This window comes from Alternaria arborescens, assembly GCF_004154835.1.
Source record: "Alternaria arborescens strain FERA 675 chromosome Unknown contig_4, whole genome shotgun sequence".
NCBI classification, from domain to species: Eukaryota; Fungi; Ascomycota; class Dothideomycetes; order Pleosporales; family Pleosporaceae; genus Alternaria; species Alternaria arborescens.
The window spans coordinates 162,471-187,312 of NW_021167859.1; the positions used below are offsets into that span (position 1 = coordinate 162,471).

A 24,842-nucleotide genomic window follows, 5' to 3' on the forward strand; every position below is an offset into this window, starting at 1 on the left:
ATTTGGCAGTTATGTGTCTGCAGACCGTCATTTGCATCGACGGGTACTTTGACCTGCGGAGAAAACCGTTAGGGAACGATCACCTCAACACTCGAGTCGGCCCGAATTAACAACTCCTTTTCTCCAACGTGCTTCCAAAGTAGGGCTGCACGCAGAATCAAATCAAACATCGAACGGTCCGATGCCGTACATGCTGGGGCATGGCGTGCCAATACCCTTGCGGCAGCGATACCGGCTTTTGAGGAAGAAGATCCATCAAATACTTCACACAAGGGATCTCTAGTTGAAACATGTAGAGACTTGTCGTGGAATTTAATCGCTACGCCGCAATCCGGGTTACGAGCTATACCAAGGTTGCCTACTGAGTTGTCACAACCAAATTTCACCCTGGAAACGAATCTTGCATATTGCCATTGGAATACTTCAGTTATTTACCGGCCACAGTGTACAGTATAGGTTCGCATGGGCAGTTCGACCAGTCTGCTGGTATATTATAAGAGCATCTCAGAAGTGCATCAAAATCGAACTCGTCCAGTAGGCTCATTGTCTCTACCGTGCTTTATCTCTACTGATAGATTCTTCTAGTTATAATCCCCACTATACACCCTCGGGCCCTTCTTCTCTCCCGTCATTTATCGTAACGAAGGCTCGCTCAAATCCCGGATATCGTCACCGTTGCAATACTCTTAGTATACCCAATGATGCCATCGAAATGACTATCTATGACCAACGCTGCCCGGAAGATAGCATCATGATCGATGGAAGCGACATACCGGACATTGCCCACAAGTTTTCTGTCGCCAAAATTCGTGCCATGTCAAATGTATATGGCGCTGATGGTTCCACTCGTTTGGTATAACAAGAGCGGAAGGCAGTTGCTACAACTCCATTTAGTCAATTGGCCACACGCCTCGATAGCCCTACCCGAGTATAACCTCGCCTTTGCTTTCTTGGTTTCATCCTCAAACACTTGTCCAGTCCCAAATCTGTGGCTGCCTTACCACGACTTTGGTCAATTGTTGAAAACAACCATGTGAATATCTAAATTACTTGATCTACTCGAGATCCACATTATCAAAAGGCAAACAACGCACGTTTGCTGAGCGATGTATGTGTAAACATTCACTGTCCTTCCTTATTTAGGCACGATCCGACCATTTGACCCTACGCTTCTCAAGCTACAGACTACCTTCTTATATCATATACTACTAAACTTATCATAAACGATTCTTATCTAGCCATACTAGCTTTGTAACGCGACTGGATCATCTGAACTGCCAGTCATGTCCCTTCCTCTTGCCAACAGCACACCGAACGGCAGTATTCTTAACCTACCCGACGAACTACTTCTTCTGATAGCTAAATATCTTTTACTCAAACCTCGCTTCAACCAATGCGCCTACTGGAATTTGTTACCTCTCGCCATCGTGAATACTTGCTTTCCCAGGGTTGTGCGAAGTATTTTGCAGGAGCAAAAGGCGCTCTGCGTTCCGCTTCCGAACGTACATGCCTTGTTTCGAACGCTCCGAGAGTTTCCAGTCGCACAGTGGGCCGATAAGATCGAGTCTCTCGAGATCACGAACTACCCCTGTCATGAAGCTTCTTGGGAGCACTATGTTGGCGATAATGATGGGTGCATACGGATGCCTAGGAGCAACCAACGTGAACGCCTTATTCAGCACTTGCTTTACACTGGAGAGATAACACGTGAAGATGGACGAGACTTCTCGAAGATGCCGGCCAGAGAATTCAGCATCGAGACCGATACCTCCTTCCGAACGGACTGTCTTAAGGCTATTAGAGAGGCTGACGGCGTTAGCAATAACAATAAATGGGTATGGAAAAACGCGCTACAAGCAGGTCACAACAACGCATTTCTCGCCTTGCTCCTGCTGATACTACCAAACCTTAAAGCGCTACTGCTCGGCGGTAGCCACACATTTTATTTTCCGATGGTCTTCAGGGATGCAGATCCATGGCAAGGACCAATTAGCCCAAAGGTTGATGACAGAATACATTGGAGTGGCGATCCTTCGACGCGGCTATTGAAGGAACACAAATATCTGGCTCAAGTGTTCCATAAGAGCTACTCGAGGCTTACCGAGCTGGAGTTACCATTCTCATGGCATGGTATTGCGTACCGCAGAATGGTGCGGCTCCCACCGAGATTCCTCAGTTTCGACAACTTACAGACGTTGATACTCCCTGAAGTCGCGCTACCGATGGATTGTATCGTACGTACCAATGGCCTGGTATACTCATCTTTTCCAAGATCGTTGAGATCGCCGACGATCGTCCACTCCGAACGGGTCTCAACGGGCTATGTGCGAAAGATGATACATGATCCGGCCACTGATCTTGCCACACATCTTCCAAAGCTACGCGCTGTCAGTGTCTATTGGGATGCTTGTAGTACCAAAGAGAGGCACGGGTTTCATCCTGGAGACTATGCGCGAGCGACGGAACTCGGAATTGAGCTGACCGGACACGCCCCACAGCATGAATGGACAGCTGTAGCCGTGGCAGGCCAACCATGGAAATTTAGTGAGAATGAGCTCGACGATATGGCAGGTCTGTCTCTACGGGATAGAACTCGTCGTCGAAGAATAGCAGGACACTGGATTGGGGAGAAGCAAGCAAAGGACTACTCATTCGGTAGTGCAAAGATGCATTTCAGGAAACGCCGTGGTCAGTAGTGTTTGGGATGTTTTAGATGAGAAGAACCTATTGTGATCTAGAGTGGTTGAATATAGTGTTATGGTTGTATCTGTCGCAATGCTCGTGTAGTAGTTCACCACACGGCAACGAGAGTTGTGTATTCCTAAAACATGTTCGCCGAATAGTATGGGCCACTCAACATAGACCATTAGGCTATGCGACGGTCGCGCTTTCCCCTAGCAATCGCGGTCGCTTTTTTCATCTGGCCTTTTTCTGCTTGCACGGAGGAACGCATTGAAGTCATGTTTTCTTCATCCATCGTACTAAGATGAGGCCACAACCCTGGCGCTAAACTTAGACATTGCGGGAGAGCGTCGAATGAATTGATTGGTGGCCTGATAAGCGGAGCGTGTCTAATGCCTGGTTAGGACTAGTCTGACTGCGGGGCTGGAGTTTCCCAAGGCCATCATGCCTGTGCAGGGCTGTGTACACAGTAAATCACTCCCAACTCCCAACTCCATTTCTCGGTTTGCCACCAGTTTGCAGTGTTATGTCCGAATTAGCCGTTCGTCGGTGAGATGATGCTCTTGGCACATTTCATAGCTGGGAACGATGTGCGCGTGTGCTCTGACCACCGCGACAATACGTGCAGTGAACGCGCCTAGTGAAGCACCACGGACACGAAGAATAGCCGTTGGAACGCCTGAGGCGCGACACATATCCATGCTTGCACGTAATGGTACAAAGCTTTGTTGACGCTGACCGTTGACGCCAAGATGAGGATCTCCGCACCACTATCCGTTTCAAACACAGCCTCTGTCACAGCCATTTTGGGGGCCTTACGCCCATGTTGGAGATAAAGATTCGACAGCCCCACTTGGCTTATCGCATGGAGAACCTCCCGTCGAAACGACTGCTGCACGCTCCACTTTCGCCATGAAGCTCATCGACCTCTTCGTAACGCTCTGCCATCTTCTTCTTGTTACTGAAGCTGTTCCGGTGGAAAGAGAGGAGCGATGCGACACACCATCATGCCGCCGAAACAAACTGGAGGCCAGGGGTAGAACCGAATGCGACCTCCCCTCAAAATATACTGTCGAATGGTTCATCGAGAATGCGATAGAGCGACCTGAGCCAATGTCATGCCTCTTTTACACACGCGGCTTAAGCAGGGCAGCGCGCCGCTACGCGAAGTCGAGACCTGAAGAAGAGGGGCCGCCTTTGACAACAATATGGGTACTTGTGTACTTACTATGCGTACAGGATTCTTTCTGACTGGATACAGGATGTCTGGCCCAAGCAGTACTATAGCAAAAGAATAACGAACACCAACCCCCTACGATGCATCATGCAAGACAAGAAGAAGCAAACGCAATATTACTCCCACATGTCGAAAGCCTTTGCTTCAATGTGCCATGTCTTCGCGACTGTCATGGACAAAAGCATTGGGCTCGACGCCGCGACGGTGAACGACGTCAACCAGAATGGCCTTTGGTTCCACGCTGAGTTTCCGACCTTACAACGGCTCAAGCAAGTTACTATGATCGAAGCAATATCAGAAGATGGAGGAAAGAGGTTTACATATTGGACGAGCTTGAATATGTTTGCAACCAGTGCGCAACATGAAGACGTTGTTGACGATTCGCCAAAACGCGCGGACACGTTAGATTTCGACTGGGATCAGTCCACAGCTGATGACATATTTGTTGAAGAATGGGATGTGGATCCGTAGAGCCTCGCACTATCCTAATTGCAAGGAATGTTATTTTTCTATTTGATCAGTTCAATAAAGCTTTCACTTCGATTTAAAAGGATTGTGAGCCGGTACAAAGAGTGAGAATAAACTTGAGGTGAGTTGCTGCTTCAAGCAATTCTCTTATGGCCTGATCAATCTCAAAGAAAGGGGGGGTGAGGCCTTCATTGACAACGTCATGTGCATCAATGCGAACTGATTCGAAGAAAAGGCCAGCGTAAGAGAAGTTGGTATTGACCTAGACGAGAAAGCAAACTAATTATAGGTCGAGGCCCAAGGCAAACCTTATCCAGCCTAGGAAGTGAGAAGCCAGGCAAGAGCTACGTACAAGCGCCTAGCAAGTTCGCCTCGAGGTTTTCACTCACATAATAGAGAAATTATTTGCCCAACCTAGAGGACCAAATCCCTCAAATCCGGTCGACTGTGCATTCTCATCATCACTTGCTTCCCACCCAAAGAAATTCTGTAAGTCGTCGAGGTTGAACATGGGCTGCTCAAAAGCAGTGGGCGCATTGGGGGAGGAGTATACAGTCCCTACCGCGTTCTCAGTCGCTGAAGTCATAACCTGACCTGAAGTGACTACAGATGAACCCTGGTCAGTAGTCGGTGCCGAAAAGGGATAACGGGTAGTGGCTGTCCTGAGCGTTGAAGGTGAAGTTGCCGAAAGTATCTCTTCAACTGGAGGAATTACCGAGAGGGCCGCGTTTCGTTGCCTAGGAGTACCTGCCGTTGGTGCGGGAGCGCCGACAATGCGTCGCGCTTCGTTCTCGGACGGATCCTGAGGCGCGATGTAGTCAGCAGAGTGGCCACGAGCCAGACTGTCGCGTACGGTCTCTAACCAGCGCTCGGATGTGATACATAACGATTCAGCAAGCGGATACATGAACGCCATTTCCCGCAGCGCCTGGTTATTGTACTGCACTAGCTCGACTGTACGACCAATAACAGTTCCGGCATCGGGCTTCGATACATCCAAGATCCGAGCGATATAGTAGAGCATGATGCGACTGCTGTTGTAGACGAACGATGGTAGAATAGAGTCTGCGAAGTGTTTGACGCCGTGCTGCAGTATATGTGAGACCAACACCGACATACGCTGCGCATGCTCAAAGCAGACATCTTGTAGATGACTGACGAATGCCTGCCGATCAGTGGGGAAAACGAATGGCTCTTGGTTCTTAAACAGATCAGGGAGAGCAATCCGATGCACGTCGCACATAACGTGATGATACATGCAGTGAATGAGGAGGAGTGCACCTAGCTGATGGGTTTCACGTCGGATGTAGATGTTGTCGGCGGAAAAGTCTAACCAGGACGGCAGACTTTGCTTCCATGATTGTATGTCCTCGATGAGAACGGCAAATCCGGACCCAGGGAGCCAAGGCGGTTGCTCTTCGTCCATGTGCTTTACGAATCTGTCGCAGGTTAGCGTAAAAGGCCGGAAGGAACACTTTTCCCGCTCACCGTAGGACCCGCCGCCAAATGCTCACGATACGTACATAGTACGCAGCCATACCCAGGTTGTCCGCCGGTTTCTCTGGTATGTCCTCTGGAGGCATGAATTCCAGTAGTGTACCTCTCTCAAGCCGCTCCGTGACACACGGTATTTGTAGTGAGAATTGACGCTCGTTGCAAGGAAGCTGGATCTTGAGGTCTCTTTCATTGAGTATAGTGAGGTGGTCGACACCACTACCAGCCCAGACATCGATCATATAACACGCCCACATGAGCCTTCTACGAGACTCCCTTACAGATACTTCGTTTGGACTTCCTCCTAACTCCTTACAAAGGACGTCTGGTGATACCTCATTATTGAGTTGCAGAGCGTGCGCCATGCGTATGACAAGGCCAGTAAGAAGGAAAGAGCCCGCATAGTTGCCATTACGGGCTTCTTGGTCATGAAGTAAGACCAAGACCTTGAGCTTTGTGATGGAGATGGTGCTGTAATCAGCGAAGAACATCTCCTCCGCAGACTTCGCCCACTGGCTTCCCGCTGACTGGATCAGATCTTTTGTCAAGGGCGAGAACGACTCACTGTAGTCGAGTGCGTAGAACCGAGCACCTAACGCACACATAATGTGTAGGAGGGCTTGATCGGACGCATCCACGAGCTGACCTTCATCTAGCATCCGAATGAATGACGGCTTGTGCTCGAACGCGAAAACGCGAATGGGGTGAACGTTGTTGAAGTACGCATCTAACAACGCATGAAGCTTGATTCTCGGTGGTAGCTGTGGTGAAAATAACCTATATGTCTTCGTCAGTTCAATATAATTGGGTGGCTTCGTCAAGCATACCATAGCAGACCTGGTGGACACCCTGGTACAACAGGCTCACTGTTAGATAGCGGACCGTATCCCCTGGAAGGTGCTCGAGAATCTTGGGGGGTATGAGGAGGTATCATCATCGAATCGGTATGCGTTTCTGAAGCTGGGGTCGCGATGCTCTGCACCCAAGCTGGCTCGACTTGCTCAGCATCGTAAACACATGAAGTTCGGCGCTGTTGACATCTCGTGCAATTTGGTCGTTCGCCAGAACATTTGACTTTGGAGTCTCGACAAGGGATACAAGATCGGAATGTCCGTTTCCGCTTGATTCCTACGACCGGTTCGTACGATGTACTTGGTCTCTTCGCAGCAGCTGAAACCCCGCCATTCTGCACGCAGTCTAGCTGGAGTCGTTCACAATTCACGCAGCCATTCGGTCGCTCATCGCACTTGACCTGGAGATCGTCAGCTCTGTGGACCCTGCCTTCTTTGGTTCCCGAGTATCCGAAGACCGCAACGCCGGTAATTCAACCACCATGACAATGCACTGGTGTTTTCGTAAAGTTTGCTTTGTCGTATCCTGGAAACCAAAAATCCAACAGAATTTCTCAAGAAAGAATGAAGCGTTACCTTTCTCGCACGGCAAGTAGCGCAGGCTGTACGAATACTGTTAGCACACCTGTCGCCATTTCGAGGGGCCATATCGCATACCATTGACTGGTCTTCTGCGCTTCTTAGCAGCAGTCTCAGGCGCGGCGGGCGTTTCCGGCGACTCCATGTATTGTTCGGTTTGTCGCTCGGAATGTCGCGTAGTCTTTGGGTTTGCGAAAGAGCGAGCGCGGCGCGACGACGACCCAGACTTAAGGCGAAAAATGACGTGCTAATCGGTAAGTATTGGCTCAAAGCACGCGGCCTAATAGTGGGGTCATGCTGCGTCCGGAAAGGTGCGGATCTCCTCCCCCATGAGCTAGCTGATTTGGTGGCTAGTCCTGGTGTACCCTTTCCCTGAACCCCGCAATCGACCAACGCCAGTTCTTAAAGAAGAACATGTCTGGTGTTAATTCTATCAGCCCAGATGGCTGCACGCGACCCTTTGCATGTTTGCGGCTCAACTGGAGTGTAGTATTCGCACAATACCAAGAACTTGGCGCCGTCGCTGATCCGGCACCACACCCGATCAGCACCAAAGGACCTTGTAACCTTGCAAAAGCAATCCCTTCATCGTACCCTCACATCTCACTTTCAAGGAATACATCATATCGAAGAGTGGACGAATTAGTTCTCATAGAACTGACAAATCGCTGTCACAATAACCTAATAGCCCCACCATAAAACAATCTCTGTCGACTATTAGCTGGAGCGCAAAGCATCGTCTAGACTTAACCGGAGCACACCTGATCAAGCAGCTACCCAGCAACAGATGCATCAGCAACATTCTTTAGCGACAAGGACCAACCGCCACGTATAGTCATCCCGTCAAGAGAGTGTAATGCGCGCACACGCATCACCACCCAAGGCAAACAAGCATCGCCAAGCACCCGCCAGATAAGCATCGCCATAAGACTAGTATGCATCAGCGCTCAGATCATGGTCAGTGATAAGTACTACCAGTCAATATACTCCACTTCATGCTTGAGAGCTAATCTCAAAACTGCAAACATTCCCCTACTTTCGTCTTGCTGCCTTATCTGTCCTGGACCCTTACTTCATATCTCACCCACGGCTCACCACGTCAACTGTTATTGAAAGTGATATACTACAGGTGTCTCCCGAACAGTATTTATGAAGGAAGACTCCACACAGATAATACCTTGTGCTAGTGTACCGACATCACAGTACCGACACACGCCCTGATGTTTGTTGCTGCCTGCCACTGTGGTGTGCATTATGCAGTTGATAATACCAAATTCCTCCATTTCTTGCATATACGACTATAGGACACTAAAAATTAGTTTACCCTCGCTATCTATTGAATCTTGCAGTTCTAAGTTAGGTTTAATTAACTAAAGTTTGTCTTTAGTTACCTATTTTAAGAATTATAACTCTATTACTGTAAGGCAGACTTCACGCCGATATTCATGACCACGATATCTAAGCTCCGGACACGTACTACTTAACGACAGAAGGAGTTTTTGCGCAGATTGAATTGGCCGACAGTCGGGAGCAAAACGAATGAGGTCCAAGCCGTCAATATCATGTGCGGATGCTAAAGTCGGCCAGATTAATTGCTAGGTCGGCGATGATGATATAAGATGCCCGGGAGTGAAGTGAAGAAGCATATGTTTTTGTGAATCAATCCTAAACATATAACTAATACAAAGACTCCGCGAGGATGACTTAGTAGTGCAATGGTTGCTTGATCGTCGTCGTAACTACATAGTATCGGCCATCCATGGGTGCTTCAGGAGTTCAGTCGCCGATTTTCTGTCTTCCGGCCGCCATCTGAGCATCGAGCGTATGAAATCGAGAAACAATTCCTTTTCCTTCCCTTTAAGCACCGAGACTCGTTCCTCGAGTGAGATCTTAGGGATAGTCACACCCTTGGAGCCACCAGTCCAGTGTCCTATTGAACTTAGCAGAGTCTATGTCGGAACGATCTCTATGACTGACCTTGCTTGTCGAAGACCTTCTTTGTCATATGATTGCTTTGCGTGTATTCGAGCGGAGGCATTCCAAGGTATGCAACCATTTCGGAAACATGATGTGTCTCTGATGGGTTGCCCTCGTTATCATGGGCGTCGAATAGATGCTCATCTTCAAACAAGTCCCACACCTAATGAACAGTAAGTCATTGGGACTTCCTTATAATAGTATCCAATATTTACCAACGTGGCGACACTCCAAATGTCCACCTTAGAGCCCCACTCCATCTCGAAAATTATCTCTGGTGCACGGTACAGCTCAGGCTGGATTAAGCCGGAGTGGGAATCTCCTATCCGCGCTTCTCCAAAGTCACAGAGGACTGGTTGGCCCCAAAGACCACCCGCAGGATGAGGAAGCTCACGGGAACTGTAAATGGTGCGTGTCTCGTCAATCACTTTGAACGGTGACGGGTTCTCTACTTCAGCTTTCTCGAAGTTTTCCAGGATAATGTCATCGTCCACAGTCAGCATGATATTTCCAGGATTGATGTCTAACTTGTCAGTTGATTCCATCATGTTGCATCATCTTGCCGCACCTGTATGTACGACCTTAGCCTCGTCGTGTAAGAACGACAGCGTCTTCAGCAGATTGACTAGCGTGCACTTCAGAAGCGGAACGTCGAGTCTGTGTGCTGGGTTATAATACTGGAGCTGTCGAATAGTCATGTGCATGGGTGGATTAACAAAGCACAAATGTTTGCCAGTCGGACCGTCGAGCTCAAATTCGCCATACAGTCCGCGGATGTATGCTTGACCGCGATGCTGTGATTGCATAGAACTGACATGCTTGTAAAAATCTAGCTCTCGATTGAGCTGTGGGGTCTCTTCGGCATCTCGGGTACAAATCTTGACAGCGACGAAGCCAGCGTCTCGTTCTCTGTACATGGATGATCAGACTTTGAAGAGTGGGTGGGGGTAAAGAATGCCAAACATACCGGATATCCCGACACAGCCAGACCGTGGAGTATGCACCGTAACCGAGTTTTCCTATAATTTTAAAGCTAGAATCGAGAATCTCACCAGGTCGTGCTGGATAAAACTGATCATGGCTATACCACGGAAGACGCTCCTCCTCGAGGAGCTCGCTAGCATTCGTTTTTGTACTCTGAAAGCGCGAAATTAGGGAGGTGTGAGAGGGAAATTTGAAGCGAGTACATGCGCGTTGACCAAATCTCAGCATGGTGTAGAGACACTATATCATTGTGGGAAGTTAGTGTGACGGTCCAAAGGCATGTTGGCCGCAGATGCCTAGCACGGCCAATGACGCGTCTGTGCGCGTCGATCAAATGGTCGGCGGCAACAACGATGCTAGCAAAACAGGGTCCCGTCTCACCATCACACGGACTACGCTCGTTACGCGCCGACTATTCTTGAAACTGCAGACTGATCTTTGTGAGTGGTATACGCCTATCGTCAAAGTAATATCTTGTACTGTGACACCTGTTTCGCCAACTGCGCGCTTCTCGAGCGTCACTGGCGGCGCCTTGGTCTTGGAGGGAGCATTCGGCCTGGCCATTCCATTTCTTGCTAGAAGAAAACAACTCGGTCTCGGAAAACTCGATGGGGTTGGTATGGATAGTGAACAAGGGCAGGACAAGAATGATATCTACATGGGAATTGCTCAATACATTCCGACCGTCTCCCATTGGGAACATGTTCACAAGCATCTAACATCCACTTGGGGGCTTATTCTCAGGCCGTTAGCCGATAGTTCTTCTACGACGCTTGTTTACGAACGTGTTGGATGGTTCAATGCTCCTGTTTGGAATTACAGGAATCGAATCAAACGAGGTGCGATCACGATAATCTGAACGCAGGTTAATCTGAGAACACGATTCTAGAGGCCACGCGAAATACATATCGAAACATTAGAACTATACCTATTGATTTACCACAAAGCATCCAGCAGTGCCAAAAATCTAGATATCTATTCTTATGTAAGTACAAAGTTGCACTTCAAACACTTTTCTCTAAGACAAAAGTGCCTTAACCTTACCCTAATGTGTTGCTTGCGTTCAGAGTTTAATGTTTTATGTTTTTAAACACAAGACTATGGTACACTTGAAGTCAGTTCTCTCGTCCGCTTGACATCAGAAAGTGATTTTATGTAGTGCATTTAGAGACCGAGACTACGGAATCTGCCCGATCCGCATCACAGCCGGTGTCAAACTTCACAGCGCCGGCCCCAAGTTGACCTAGAATAGCGACATAACGCGTAGTAGTGTATATATCCAGGTAGGTCGTGACTAACTCAAAACTGAGGGTAGAGCATGCTCTACAGTAGCCTTATGTTACATCGAAGCGAAGTGAGTTGCCGAACGCCGCCAAGAACATCATCTGTAATGGTCGTTAAAAGCGCTCTTCTCCTGACATGATCAGCACGCCCAAAAACCATGAAACTGATGTCTTGATCATATGTAGCTCTGCTTCTGTTGTACGAAGAATGTATAAGTACAGATACAGGTTAAATTGCATTCCGTATGGTAGAATCTGTGGTTGAACACAATCTATCGATACCCGAGATTGAGTAGAGGCTCAATCTCTAACTACTTCATGCTAGGTACTTTAGTAGTTCTTATCTAATTTTTGCTAACCGAAAAGTACTTCATGTCATACAAAATGGCCTGGCATCCATTGTCTTGATCAGAGAACAACTGCAGGGGAAAACTCGAAGCGCATTGATCTCCTTCGCTTAAAGCCAGGAATGATCCTGGAACTGGCTGCCAATCAATTGATTTTACCGTCGTTTCGTCATTGAACCCGATAGTAGTGCACGGCTGAGGCTCACTGTTCTCCCCGCCACATTGCGTGCCGAGGGGACTCGTACAGCCAACGTCTTCGTACCAAGATATACACCAGCTGTCTCGCTTTACCAAAGGGTCAGCAACAGTAGGGCCCGAATTGGCAAGACTACAGGAGCTCGGTCAGTTGCTGGGACTAGGAGTGTCTTTCTTTTGTTCGAAAACAACTTACCTAGTGGGCACGGCAAGCGTGGTAGCCGCAAGGCATGCGAGTAGCGCTGCCTGTATCGAGGTAGATGAAAGCATGATTGAGGGAGATAGATATTTAAAGCTGGGTGGTTTGAATAAAGGCGTTGTGATCAGGTAGCTCAGCAACGATGGTAATGAGATGATGTTTAGATGGTATGTCGAGGAGTGTGAGAGGACGGTATTTATGTCGGACTGAGCGGAGCTCGTATCACGGCCTCAATAATGATTAACGTGATGATCCTGTCATGGTACAAGTCCATTCAGGATCAATGTCCGGTGCTGAACCCACTGTAGGAATACTAAGACATCATCGCCCCGCGCTTGCAAGTTTGACATCGCCTTAATCCTTCTTACATAGTGCATTGGTCTTTCGCGATCTACTTTTTGCCTACCATTTTGGACGCTTTCTATTCCTAAAAAGACTTCATTCGTCTTATCGCAAGTTCCAGTTACGTCACGAAAGCTTCTCCGTCATAAGCATCTCTTTTGTGGTATAGGTCTGACTGTGCTAACGCCCGCGGAAGCGTGGTTGGAAACCTCGTCGCAGTAATTGACGGCGAGTGACCGTCAAAGGAACCGGCGTGCTATGTCAATATCGAAGCGGTGTATACAGGTGTTGAACTTTCTAATGTTGTTGCGTACAAAGGGTATCCAGGTAAGGTTGAGGCCATAGTACCTATGTACGAATAGAGAAAACCTATCTGAATTACAGCATGCAGCTAAATTTAGACATCGTGCTGATCTGGGCCACCCACTAACGGGAGCGGGTAATACTGCATTGTATGCCTGAGCTTAAGTAATATTGGGTGGCCTAGGGCCGTCTACGTTTAGCTTACGGTACCCTGAGCTCTGTACGACACTGTCAGAATTAGTGTACCGTGACTTGCATGCGAACTCGGTATGAACTTATTGTCTCTTAAGATGCGATGAAACCTACCGCAGCTTGATCGTGACGCCTACACGTTTCGACCCAGCAGCCCGCGGATCAACAAGAAGGAGGAATGTTCGAAGCGACGAAGAGAACCAAGCCACGGATCTCCACAACAGCGATTAAAAGGCACTACAGAGGTCTAGGTCCAAACCAATCATGTATATGTAGTCCAGATCTTCACTTCCAGCCTCCTGTACCACCGCAATCATTGCTCCAGTCTTCTTCAATGAGTGCATGATTAAGAGACTGTTACAATGCTACATATCTAGGGATCTACACTAACGCGAGAATAAAGTCGCAATTAAAAACTGTCTTCTAATACTAAAAAGCACACTTATCTTGCACTAACGTACTACTTATATTTAGAGCTTAGTGTTCTGCATTCTTGCACAGAAGACTATAGAACTCTAAAATTTAGTATTCTTGTTCGCTTGACTATCCGAAATGGAATGTATGTAGTACATCAAGAGACCAAGATATGCCATTATGGGATGCGGTATTCCGGACTTTGTTGAAACTTGCTGAATATAGACGGCAGGTCTCTGTAACAATGCTCAAGACAACTCGCTGCTATAGACGTTATGGCATATGAGTACAAGTACCAACCTACCTGTGATAGCTTCTGAAGATGCTACCTTTACTGAGCGCCGTTCCAAACACAGGTACGTGGTGCCCATGGACCGTCTACCATCCACCATGTGACACATGCAAATAACAGCCGATGGCAAACGTTAAAAACGGGCCGACTATCATGTCATACCGACGTCTCTTTGACCTGATTTCCAATGCTTCGATGCCTAGCATTGTTTAAACACTATCATCTATCATTTTTGAACACACTCCGTAATGTCGTATCATCTGTGCAACGACTACAAAACCCCCTATGGTGGGTACACCGTATATCAAGATCACAAATGCACCGTACAAGACATTTTGTATCTCCCGAGAAATCACCCACTGAACATCGGACCTCTGGTAGAGGCGCTCATTCACCCGTCCAAGCTGTCTGGGAGCACGGAAAGCAGACCGAGGAACTCGTTTGGGTTGATCGGCCTGGCTGGCTTTGGTGGTCTGGTGTCGCTTTTTGTCTTCGAGTGAGGTCGGCATACGCATATATGGTGTACTGTCGAAACCCGATTGCCTCATGAAGTGCACCGTCAATCCATAAACCGCGCCACAAGCAAGCCAACACATAGTCCAAACTCGTTGTGCCAGCGTACTCTGGCCCTTGGTAAATTTGGTCATGATGCCAAGAACCAATAGATTGATCGTAATAATTGCGGAAAACCCAAGGAATTGAACCCAGGCAACACGACGTTTCATTTTCTTATCTTTGTCTCGGTTGGGTTCGATGAAACCTCCTTTGATTCGCCCGACAGTGGCTATCGTGCATCCATATTTATCTTGCAAAGTGGCTGATGAATTTGACCCAACGATGTACAGGGATGGGTAATCCAGTCGCAGCAGATTACCTAGAAGGTTGACTATGCTCATCAGAGCATATGGCGCTACGGTGAGTCCATAAGCTGCATAGCCAAATCGCTCAATCTGGTTGCCTCTTGTCCTGACCAATGTATAGATACCGAAAACTGTTTGGACAATAGACACGATAGCTTTGGCCCCATTGTAACTGCAAGCAACATCATTTGTGGTTCTGTTCCGTTTACCGAATCCACACAAGAAGTCGTACCATTTTGACGTCTTGTCGTTTTCTTTGTGTTTGCACCTAACCTCCTCTTCATCGCTTTCAAATTCTGTATAGTATGGAACAGACTTGAACTCATAACCTTTAGGTAAACAAATATTGCCATGTATCTTTTGTTCTGTCCATGGACGGTATGGGCGACTTGGTAGGGCGTTTTTCGTGTTCTGTTCAGGATCCGTACACGTACACTCTTTCGGTTCCTCTTGTTGAACAACTTCACTATCAGGCACATGCTGGCTTGAAGACTCTGGCACACTTTCTCCGGCCTTTTTTGTTTCAACAATCATCAACAGCGCGCCAGATCGTGCTGCTGTCGTCAATGGGGTCGGAGCACGTATTGCCAGGCTTGCGATAGCCTCGAAGCCAAGGCAAATACCAGAGAAAGGAAGCAAAAGCGCACCCATCAGGTTGAGAATCTGGCTAGCAATGCTAGCGCCTGGCGGAGAAACCACTGTGGCAACGTGCGCTAAATAATTTCCAAGGAAGAAGATCAGAATGTCGTACGACTTCGTCGGCCGACAGAGTAAAGAGCAGTCGCCGTTGTGCCAGAGTCCTGGGAAATTTATGGGACAGTCTGCATTGGTTGAATCCATAGCTAACTTTCGTGAGATTCGAGTAGTAATCTGGAAGAGTTTTGTACAAGGCTGAAGGATATCGCAAAAGCTAGAGTCAGTGTGGCACACCTTAGCCTTTTATATCTCCCAATGTAGTGTAGTTGCGGGCGTCCTTGGCCGCATAAGCCTACGCAGACAAGGCTGAGCTTTCCACCGATCTCCTGATCAGGTCGCATACACACGGCAATCGGAGTCTGTGATCCAGTATCGACTCGGATCTGTATGCCTAGGCAATATTGAGGACTCGAAACTTTTCTCATCCAATAGAATGGCATACTCTCATGGTGGTGACTGTTGAGGAAATTGTGTAATAACATTTGGGTGCAGGCCATTGACCGCGACCCCCATGAGCGTCTGAGTGATGTGGCAGGAAGTTGCGTACACGTCGACATGCTTAAGACACCGGGAGCGCTTTGAGCTGAACGTCAGCTCATCTTTGAAACCCCTATTTGGTATGCAGGTTGCGATCACGGCGCAAGCCGTCATGGTGGCGGTACGCCTCTTTCTTGGCAGGTGTACGATTGGTGCTTGAGCTCTATAGCTGAAGTTGATGAGACGCTCAACCGTCAGATCTATTGGTCAAATCTCAGCCCCCGACTGCTGTTCAGAAGCCCGTCTGCGGGTCGCTCAATGTCGGAAACCGGTAATTCGGTAGCCTTTGTGGTGGTAGAACAAATAGCAGTAAGGCTTCTCCAGTTTATCAGTGAAATAGTATTTAGGTGGGTAACCACCATTAAATCCCCCCTCTTGTATGTTCTTGCCTCCCTTTTCCTTCTGCTCCAAGTATCAAACATCTTTTGCGACCTGAAGCCGTTGAACGACCATTTTTTGTGTAGTGGTTTTTTCTTTCCTTTGAACAGGACACCTAAGTAAGAAGTGGCACACAACCACCTCCACCTCCAAACAATCATCATTGAAACGTCAAAACCATATCTATTCACTCCCCACCAATGCTACACACCCAACTACCTACCCCAATGCAAGAAGAAAGCCGCGCACAAAACATAATTTCCTTATGTCAAAAAGCGCACCAACCTCACCCCAACGTGATTTTTATAATCAATGGTGCCGATGCACGCAATCCCATTCATACTAAAATACCTTGTTAGCACATGTTACAGAGACCACAAATGAACATCTATCCACTTACAACTCTCCCCTCCTCATCCCCCGTATAAACATGATTCGCCATGGGCAGTATACACGTAATCGGCGCCGCAGCCGACGGCACCGTCGGATCACCATGATTAAGCACATTGACAAGGTTCAAAGACCACTTGCTAGGCATCGTCGTCGTCGTCATTGACCCAGGGGGCGTGTAAATAGTCGGTGGCGTGGGCGTAAGGTGAAAAATCTTGACGACGCCTCTCCGGTGCCCGGTAAAGATGAGCTCGCGTTCGCACCACTCGTTGCCCGTGCCTTCGTAGACGGCAACGGCGGTGATGCTATCTGCGTCGTCTTCGCTGTCGCAGATATCCTCGTCTAGTAGCACTGCGCCGTTGAGTGTGGTGACGATCAGTCGGCTGCCGCATGCGAGCACAATGTGACCTGTGACGCTGTTTATCCTAGCTGCTTGGATCGGCACTGGGTTACGTTTTTGTCGCGGACCAAGATCCAGTTCCCGGACGAATTCGTTGCGGTTTAGATCCCAGAGGAAGACCCGCCCGTCGAGCGATGCAGATAGGAAAGCGGAGAAGGCGCGGCTTGCGGCGAGTGTGATGACGGAAGACTTATGGCCGAACAACGTGGTCGCGTTTTGTAGGTCGATGTGGCCTCGGTCACCTTTGTTCATATTCCAGATCGCCAGAGTGCAATCGGTTCCGGCTGTGATAAGCGTGCTGCCGTCAACGAATAGGGAGGTTGTTAGCTGGCCGGAGTGTAGATGCTCGAACAGTCCAATGAGCTTCTTGGAGTGTGAGTCGTAGAAGCGCACGCTGCCATCTGTGAAACCCCACTCCATGTAACGATCATGGTGCGGAGGGATGTTATGCCGGAATGGTGCAGAGCATAGGAGCTTGTCGCTCTTGCTGATGTAGTTGAGGGATGAGATGCGATCATTCGACTCAAGTAACGTGCCAGGTACGCGATGCAAGCTCTCGGCCGCCGTATCGAGCTTAGTAGGTCTTGTGATATTCTCCTTCTGCGGATGTGGTCGTTGGAAGACCTGTGGAGGCGTCTGTCCAAAGTTGTTGATAACACTGATCTTTTGCGCGCGCTCCTTCTCATCCACAATAGTATCGAGATCGATTGCACCTTGGTATGTCATATAGTGGAAGACGTTGGCAGCCTCAATCGCTGCTTCGCCTCGCTGCTTGTAACCGAAGATCAGATCGATCCAGTGATGCAGGTTTTGGCTAACATGAGGGCTCTCCAGTGCCTCGCGTTGTTTGGCGATGAAGATGGCCGGGTCGCCCTTGGCCCACGGAGGTAATTTGACGTTGTCGATATTCGATCCGTCAGATCGCAGACCGAAGTTGTACCCATTGACATTGGTCAGGAAATCAGGGAGGAAGTAGAACTCTGGCGTAAGCTCGCGTACATCGGCCATGTTCTTTGCTGATACTGATTCCCAAACATTTTGGATCGAGTAGAACATACGGTCAGCATGATCCCACGTACCACCCTGAATGAGGAAGAAAGCAGCACTGAACGGTTGGAGGCGCATGAGATACGATGCCACAGTCATGGCAGACGAGTAATGGGTGCCATAATGGAAGGCATGACTAGCATCTCCCATCTCGGCAAAGGAACTGAATCTTTCTCTAATGAGGTGCTCTTGCTTCGGGTCCTGGATACCGATAGGCTTCCGGAGATCTCGGAAGTTGCTTGGGTCGCTGAGGTCCAGCTCTTCACTATGATAATTTGACAACACCCAGGGGAAGACTGGATATTGTGTGAGGTCGTTGAACGTCCTGCCGGCAAGCGTATTGACAAACATGAGGTAATGGAAGTTGGACATTTCTCCTTTCAGCCACTTCTTAGTTGCTGGGTGAGCGGAAGCAGAGCCGAAAGCTGATGCGAATCGTGACCCAAAAGTCTGCGGTGCTTCTTCCGGGTTGCGCAAGGAGTCAAGGCGCCAAGAGATTTCGGAATTGGCGAACTTCTCCGGGTTCGCAACATGAGAAGCTCGTTGTAGAACTCTGGAGTGTATGTCGTTTCGCGCTTGAGCAGAGACAGCGGTTAGAAGATAGCTACGGCCATCGTCGAAGAATATCTCGATTCCAACATCGCGGTGGAGGAAGCGTCGCTTCGAGATACTGATGACCTCGGTCCACTTCCAGTTCCTCACTGCATCTTCCTGGTTCCTTGGTGGTGGTCGACGAGTGGTCACAGCCTCCTTTCCAGCAATGACTTGCACGTAAGGGTCGCGCTCGTCGGGTGGCGCCTGCCATACGCGTACAATCTCACCGTCGGACCGCTGGAAAAAGTCGTCCAGCAAGTAAAGACAGTCTTTTCCTACAATGAGAAGGCCTTCTATCGCCTCCAGTCCAACTACCCGTGAAATGTTGCAGACATACTGCACCTGGTCGCCGCGATTCAGACTGCGCATAACCTTACGGTTCTTGTCTTCGAAGCCATCCTCATCCTCGTACATGGCCTCGACCATCTCGAAGTCATCGTCGCTGGCAGACTCCGGTTCCTCCGTAGGATCACCCGATACGCCGCTTACAGCAGAGGAAGATCTAGCTGATCGTCCTTTGACAGGTGTAACGCCAACAGCTTCTTTCGCCGAGATTGCTGGTACGGTAGTGTCTAGTCTTGGTCTCTCTCTTGGGTCTGTGTCCTTCCGTTTGGGTTGGTAGGATTGCTCTCTGGTAGTGTTGTCAACGATGATACGCAGACGCTTTCGATCACGACCTTCGGTTTCGTCAAGCCGCCATCTGGCAGGTGGACTCTCTTCGAACAAGCCGCATGGGCCTTTGAGTTGGTGATCGAGCTTCGCCAGTACGGTCGCCATGTAGGTAGCGTTATCCTGCTGGTCCTGGAGAACGCGCTGATGCTTGATACGTTCAGAAGCATGTATATTGGATCTCCAGTGATTTGTTGAATTCTCGTGGTGATTCCAGACATTGTCAGCAGCAAGTTCATCAGATTGCCATTGCTTCAACTTTTCCTTACGCTTTGCGATGCGCCTTTGAGATGTCTCTTCGGTCTTCTTGTTCTGGCTGTGGGCAAATTCTTCCCATGATTTGGTCATGGAGCCATAGAAGAATTTGTCCATCTCTGTCTTGTTCTTATCGAGCCACTCGAGGAATGTTTCGTTGTCTAGCTCGACCAGCTTTTGAAAGCCATCGTAGAGGTCCTTTGTGTCTCCGTGAATGGCATCAGCCAATATCATGGATGTCTCGTGAGGCTTCTGCACCATGAGGGATCGCCAGAAGTTCGCAGCCGCAAGACGTACGGCCATGTGTTCAGATGACAGCTGCGTGTAGAGAAGGTAACAGATCATCTTTAGCGAAAACGTTTCGTTATTGACAGAAGAGAGGATGATGGGTTGCCAGTACATCATCTTCTCGATCACTGCTGTTGTAGTCTCTCCGCCTTCAGTCTCATCTGATTCTGCCAAGCGAAGTAGAGCGACTCTCAGGAAGGTGTTGCGAATTGATTGGATGGCTTGTGTGCAGAGTCTGACAGACTTGATTGTCGCAATGTCTGGTCGTTCCAAGTATTCCAGGAGGAACCCAGAAAAGTCGAGCAAGGGCTCCGCACCATCAAGAAACCAGCCCTCAAAGACTGCTTCGGACACATGAGTCACGAAGCGCGCCAAATTGGTGAGTACACGCGGTTCGTGCAGTAGCTGCTGGTCAAACTGAAGCGCGTTCTTCACAGACGAGAGTGTCTGTCGAAGGATGTATGACTCAAAATACGCCTGATGTTCTTGGAAGCCGGGTGGTGTTTTCATGAACAAACCGAGTCCAGGGAATTCTTTCCTCGTGAAGATCTGGTCCTTGAACACATCTAGTACGACCTCCAATGTAGCCTCCACCACTGAACTGCCAACTTTGAGCGCCAATGGAGCAGCGTATTTGGGGGACAGTATCGGGTTGAGCGAAGGCTGCTGCGCGACTTTCTTCTTATCCGCGGACACCAGCACGAAAGACGAGGCTCTGCGGAAAGGCAACACACGGCGGGACGAAGGCGAAGGCGATACGTCGACATTAGTCGTACGAACCACCGGCGTCTCATGCCCATTGGCTCGAGAAAGCGGCCGTATCACCACATCTTGGCCCTCGAATGTCAACGCGGACCCTCTCGAAAGTAATTCAGTCTCAGCGCTAACGTTATCAGATGTGACAATCACTGGATAGAGGACGAAGAGTAACTCCTGGACGTAGTTGGACGAGTTGGTGTAGTCGCGGAAACCTTCCGATCGTGAATGCAGCTCAGACAAGAATTGAATAGCAGAGTTAAGAACAACAGCAAAATCGTTGAGGCGATCTGTCTGGGGAGCTCGGGTGTCTAGTGCGGTCAGTATTAATACAATAGACTGGGTATGCGATACATACCAACTTTCGGTTGTTTGGCATTCAGCGACATTGTTCTGCGACGACCCCGTGTGACTGTTCCCTCGCCATTTTCTTGCTTAGGTGGGCCATCATCCGCTCTAGTGAGGTCTCGGTCCCGGACAATCGCTCTCAGGCCTGTTTCCAGCATTGCAGTAATTACTGGGAACACTTCAGGGTACCAAATCCTGAGCTGAGACTGTGGTGAGTGCGCAATGAAGATGTCGACTAGATTGAAGACGTCGAAATCGCGCTCAAAGTCAATGGATGCAACATCTCGGCCGAAGAGTATCGCAAAACAGATAGTCCAAATACCTGGGGTATTCCACCAATGACGCAGTCTGTTTTTCATCAGAATGAAGCCTCCAGTCTTATCCGCAAACTTCTTGACGTAGTGTGAGCCATTTACGACAAGCAATCGAGCCAAGATCTTTGCGCCAAGAACAACGACTCGTTGCTCCGGCTCAGCGAGGAGATATAGCAGCCACTTTCCGGTGACATTCTTTGCAAAACGGATGATTTCCTGTGGATTCTGAGGGTCACAAAGAAGCTCTGCCAGAAGATTGAGGATAGCAATGCCTAGTTCTGGCAGAGATAGCGGTGGTGAACTGGCGCCAATTGACGCTGGACTATTCGACCGTGGAGTCGATTCTGGTGTCAGTGTCGGTGTGTTCTTGCGGAGGCGGGCGACACTCGCTTTCGGTCGCAAACCCCGTTTGGCATACGACGCGCGGCTGTCATGCAGCGCATACGTAACGAAAAGTGAAAGCGATCTCGCATTCTCTCCGTTGAAGTTGATGACGAGCAAGGCTTTGAACGCACCAAGAAATAGCTTGAATGTCTGTGGTGTGAAATTCTCTCCTTTGAGAGCATCCGTGAGACGCTTGACAACTCCTTTGGTATGTTAGCTAGGGTCAGCGCATCATGCAACTATACGTACGTATCCTATGAAACCGCTTAGCGTTGTAGTGATGGTGCTTACTGCCCTTGGCAAAGTGCGCGAATTGCAAGTAATATAGCTTCTGGGTTTCCACTGAAGTAGCTCTACGCCAGATCTCAAGATCAACTAGGAGCACCCTATATGCGAGAGGATTGATGATGAGCGACTCGGTCGGCTCGTTTTCATCATAACCGACGAATCGAAGGACGATTCGCAGCAGCTGCATAACAAAACTTTCGCAGTCTTCTGGTGTCACATCCAGCGAAGATGGGTTGCGCCCCACCAATCCACCCATGGCAAATCCAATCTTCTGGCGGATAACCTCAGCCAGAACAGCAAATCCGTTTCGTTGCTCCATGGCCTCACAGTTGCGCCAATTGCCTCCAACAGCTTCGAGTAAGATGTTGACAGAACGAAGCATACTGTCCAGAGTCTGGGCTGACTGTACCAACTTCAACCCGACTGCCACGCATCCGCCGATTCGCCAGATGGCGTCGTCGAGCGATTGTGGAACGACAACGACGGGATCACCCGATAGTCGTCCAAATCCTCTCGGCTGAGACAGTGCATCGTTGACCGAAGGCACGGCAGCATTGATGATGATTGGAGTGCTATGCAGTCTGGTATACTTGTGAAGAGTTTTAGCTGACTCTCGTGAGAGGGATCGGATTAGCTGAGATTCATCGATGGCATTTCTGTCATCGTCATCCATGACGGAACTAGGGGAAAAGCTCAGCAGAATCTTGGATTCTGGCATGAGATGACTTGCATTCGCCCGGATAGCTGCTACGATGTCGGATCGCTCCTCCCTCCCGGGATGCAGTATCTCGTTGTGAACATGAAGTTCAGCAGACGTGCGGTAGGTCTGGAACGACCCAAGTCTATCTTGGAAATTTCCACAGTAACGCGGACCAAGTTTGTGATATACGGCGATCAGCTCATCCGACAGGGGTTCAGAGAAGAGGTGGAACGAAGCAACTGAGAGCTTAGAAGAGATGACGTTTCTGCCCAGTCGGGGCGCCAAGTTCCGTGGTGTCCCCAGAAATGCGAGTATGTGGTGCTTCGACACGCTGGAAGACATGGAGGCAAAGCTATCCTGGCTGCTATCTAGCACCGGAGGATGTGAAGGATAGTGTGCCTTCATAGTCTCGGTGAACTCACCATCTACAAAAAGTGATGCTTTGGCAGCACCCATACCAATAGCCTTTGTTCTTTTGTGGACAATGGCGATGTGATACCACCGGCCCGCTTCGAAACGAGGTGCTTTCTTAAACCGGACACTAGGTACAACACCAGTAGAATGACCCATATAGGTCTGCAGGATGAAGCAACGAGTATCTCTTTCCAGATATGCCATTAGGAAACACGTTTGCGTATCATCGTAAGCGCCAAAGAGTGTAGTGTGACAGTTGGTATCAAATCTGTCGACTCGTATCCAGGCCGCGAACGTGTATCCGCCTCCCGTAGACATGGGTGGAAATGGACGACCGATATCTGGAAGTTCAATCGCACTGAAGCCATGCAGGGAGAGATCGAACTGTATGAAAGGCGGGTCGCGAGACGAGCGCATACCGCGTAGGAGGAACTTGGCAGCTGATTCCGAAGACGCTGCTTTGCGGAAGAGATAGTATGCATCGTCGAGCTTGTTTATACCGTACTGCACTAAGCCATCGGCCAGCTCTAGTAATAGGCCAGCTTCTACAGGAGCGCACTTGTTCTCAAAAAGAAGAGGCAAGACTGTACTCAAGACGCCAGTGACATGTAAAGCAGCTTTGTTAAAGGAAGAGATGGAAACGATCTCGAGGATGGCAAGCAACACCGAAACGGAGAGAGCCTTGGACCGTGTGCCTGGAACATCTTCACCAGACAAACCCTGCCAAAAGTGAAATATGGTTGGGATGATGTCTGGGTTCTGCAGTATCTCGTTGCCGCTGAATATAGCGCGGACCTGGCTGCGCAAGGGGTCGAGATCGATGTCGGTGTCACTGTACATGGATCGCGGGCTAGAGACTACAATTTCGGTAGCCTGTGAGTCGCCATCGGGGTCTGCACCCTCCTCTGGCTTTGACTGTGTGGTGTCGAGCTTCTTATCAATGTCTCTGAATATACGTGTCATGGCCTCTTCGCCCAATGCAAAAGCAAACAGGGTGCCGAACAGCTGCTCCTGACCCGCATCGTCGCGCTTGCTCTGTGACTGCCCGCCGAAAACTCCTGTGCTGCCCAAGGCTTGTTCCAAAGCACTCCAGCCGCCGTGCTCGACGCGCTTTGCAAAGAAGCGCCTGTTACCGGCATGCTCGTTCAGCGCGTCTGACAGGACATCCAGCGTTCCCTTGATCACCTCGAAGAAGTCGATGCGGTCGGGGGTAGGCAGCTCGGCGGGCTTGTAGAAGCCAGAGAGCGAGCGCAGGGTAATGAGGAGCGTCTCGAAACCTCGGACATGTCTGAAGGCATCTTTGGTATGGGTTTGGTCGTTTGATTCGATCAGCAGCTGGCGCATGCGGCGGAGCGCGTTGCTCTGGTTGTGGAGGACTTCGGAGGTCGGGGGAGTGGCTTCGGACGCTCTGATCAATTCGTCCGCTAGGCTTCGGAGTTCGGCTATCTGGTTGTTCATGGGCGGGAGTCTTGAGGCGGCTGTGGAGGACCTGTGAGGCCGGGAAGTCGCCATGTTCAGTCAAGGCCGCTGCTGCGGAAATTCGGCGGGGAAGATGGCTGCGTGGATAGCACCTTCATATCTCCAAAGCCCCAAACCCGCACACGAAGCTCGAATGCGCGGACGAGCAAAGCGGGGTCTTTTTGTCGTGGGTTGGCGTATATCGAGGGCTGATTACGGCGGGCGGG

The 24,842-nt window shown here is 49.4% G+C and overlaps 6 protein-coding genes across 6 annotated transcripts; 1 reads left to right on the forward strand and 5 right to left on the reverse strand.

Annotated features, from left to right (window-relative positions):
- Window positions 1-3,594: 3,594 nt before the first annotated feature.
- Window positions 3,595-4,390, forward strand: AA0111_g2137 (hypothetical protein; the record flags this gene model as incomplete). Its single annotated transcript, XM_028647875.1, has 2 exons — window positions 3,595-3,894; window positions 3,944-4,390. 2 exons carry the CDS (start codon window positions 3,595-3,597, stop codon window positions 4,388-4,390), a joined length of 747 nt encoding a protein of 248 aa, XP_028510138.1.
- Window positions 4,391-4,772: 382 nt separating this feature from the next.
- AA0111_g2138 (hypothetical protein) lies at window positions 4,773-6,815 on the reverse strand (the record flags this gene model as incomplete). The annotated part of the gene is made up of 3 exons (XM_028647876.1): window positions 4,773-5,826; window positions 5,876-6,658; window positions 6,709-6,815. 3 exons carry the CDS (start codon window positions 6,813-6,815, stop codon window positions 4,773-4,775), a joined length of 1,944 nt encoding a protein of 647 aa, XP_028510129.1.
- Window positions 6,816-9,050: 2,235 nt separating this feature from the next.
- On the reverse strand, window positions 9,051-9,836 carry AA0111_g2139 (hypothetical protein; the record flags this gene model as incomplete). Its single annotated transcript, XM_028647877.1, has 3 exons — window positions 9,051-9,241; window positions 9,289-9,451; window positions 9,504-9,836. The coding sequence occupies 3 exons, from the start codon at window positions 9,834-9,836 to the stop codon at window positions 9,051-9,053; spliced, it is 687 nt and encodes a 228-aa protein (XP_028510130.1).
- Window positions 9,837-11,899: 2,063 nt separating this feature from the next.
- AA0111_g2140 (hypothetical protein) lies at window positions 11,900-12,367 on the reverse strand (the record flags this gene model as incomplete). The annotated part of the gene is made up of 2 exons (XM_028647879.1): window positions 11,900-12,230; window positions 12,294-12,367. The coding sequence occupies 2 exons, from the start codon at window positions 12,365-12,367 to the stop codon at window positions 11,900-11,902; spliced, it is 405 nt and encodes a 134-aa protein (XP_028509787.1).
- A 1,681-nt stretch (window positions 12,368-14,048) lies between these two features.
- Window positions 14,049-15,350, reverse strand: AA0111_g2141 (hypothetical protein; the record flags this gene model as incomplete). The annotated part of the gene is made up of 1 exon (XM_028647880.1): window positions 14,049-15,350. One exon carries the CDS (start codon window positions 15,348-15,350, stop codon window positions 14,049-14,051), a length of 1,302 nt encoding a protein of 433 aa, XP_028509786.1.
- A 1,269-nt stretch (window positions 15,351-16,619) lies between these two features.
- AA0111_g2142 (Beige 1) lies at window positions 16,620-24,669 on the reverse strand (the record flags this gene model as incomplete). The annotated part of the gene is made up of 4 exons (XM_028647881.1): window positions 16,620-16,652; window positions 16,711-21,020; window positions 21,068-21,958; window positions 22,005-24,669. The coding sequence occupies 4 exons, from the start codon at window positions 24,667-24,669 to the stop codon at window positions 16,620-16,622; spliced, it is 7,899 nt and encodes a 2,632-aa protein (XP_028509789.1).
- Between the last annotated feature and the right edge of the window lie 173 nt (window positions 24,670-24,842).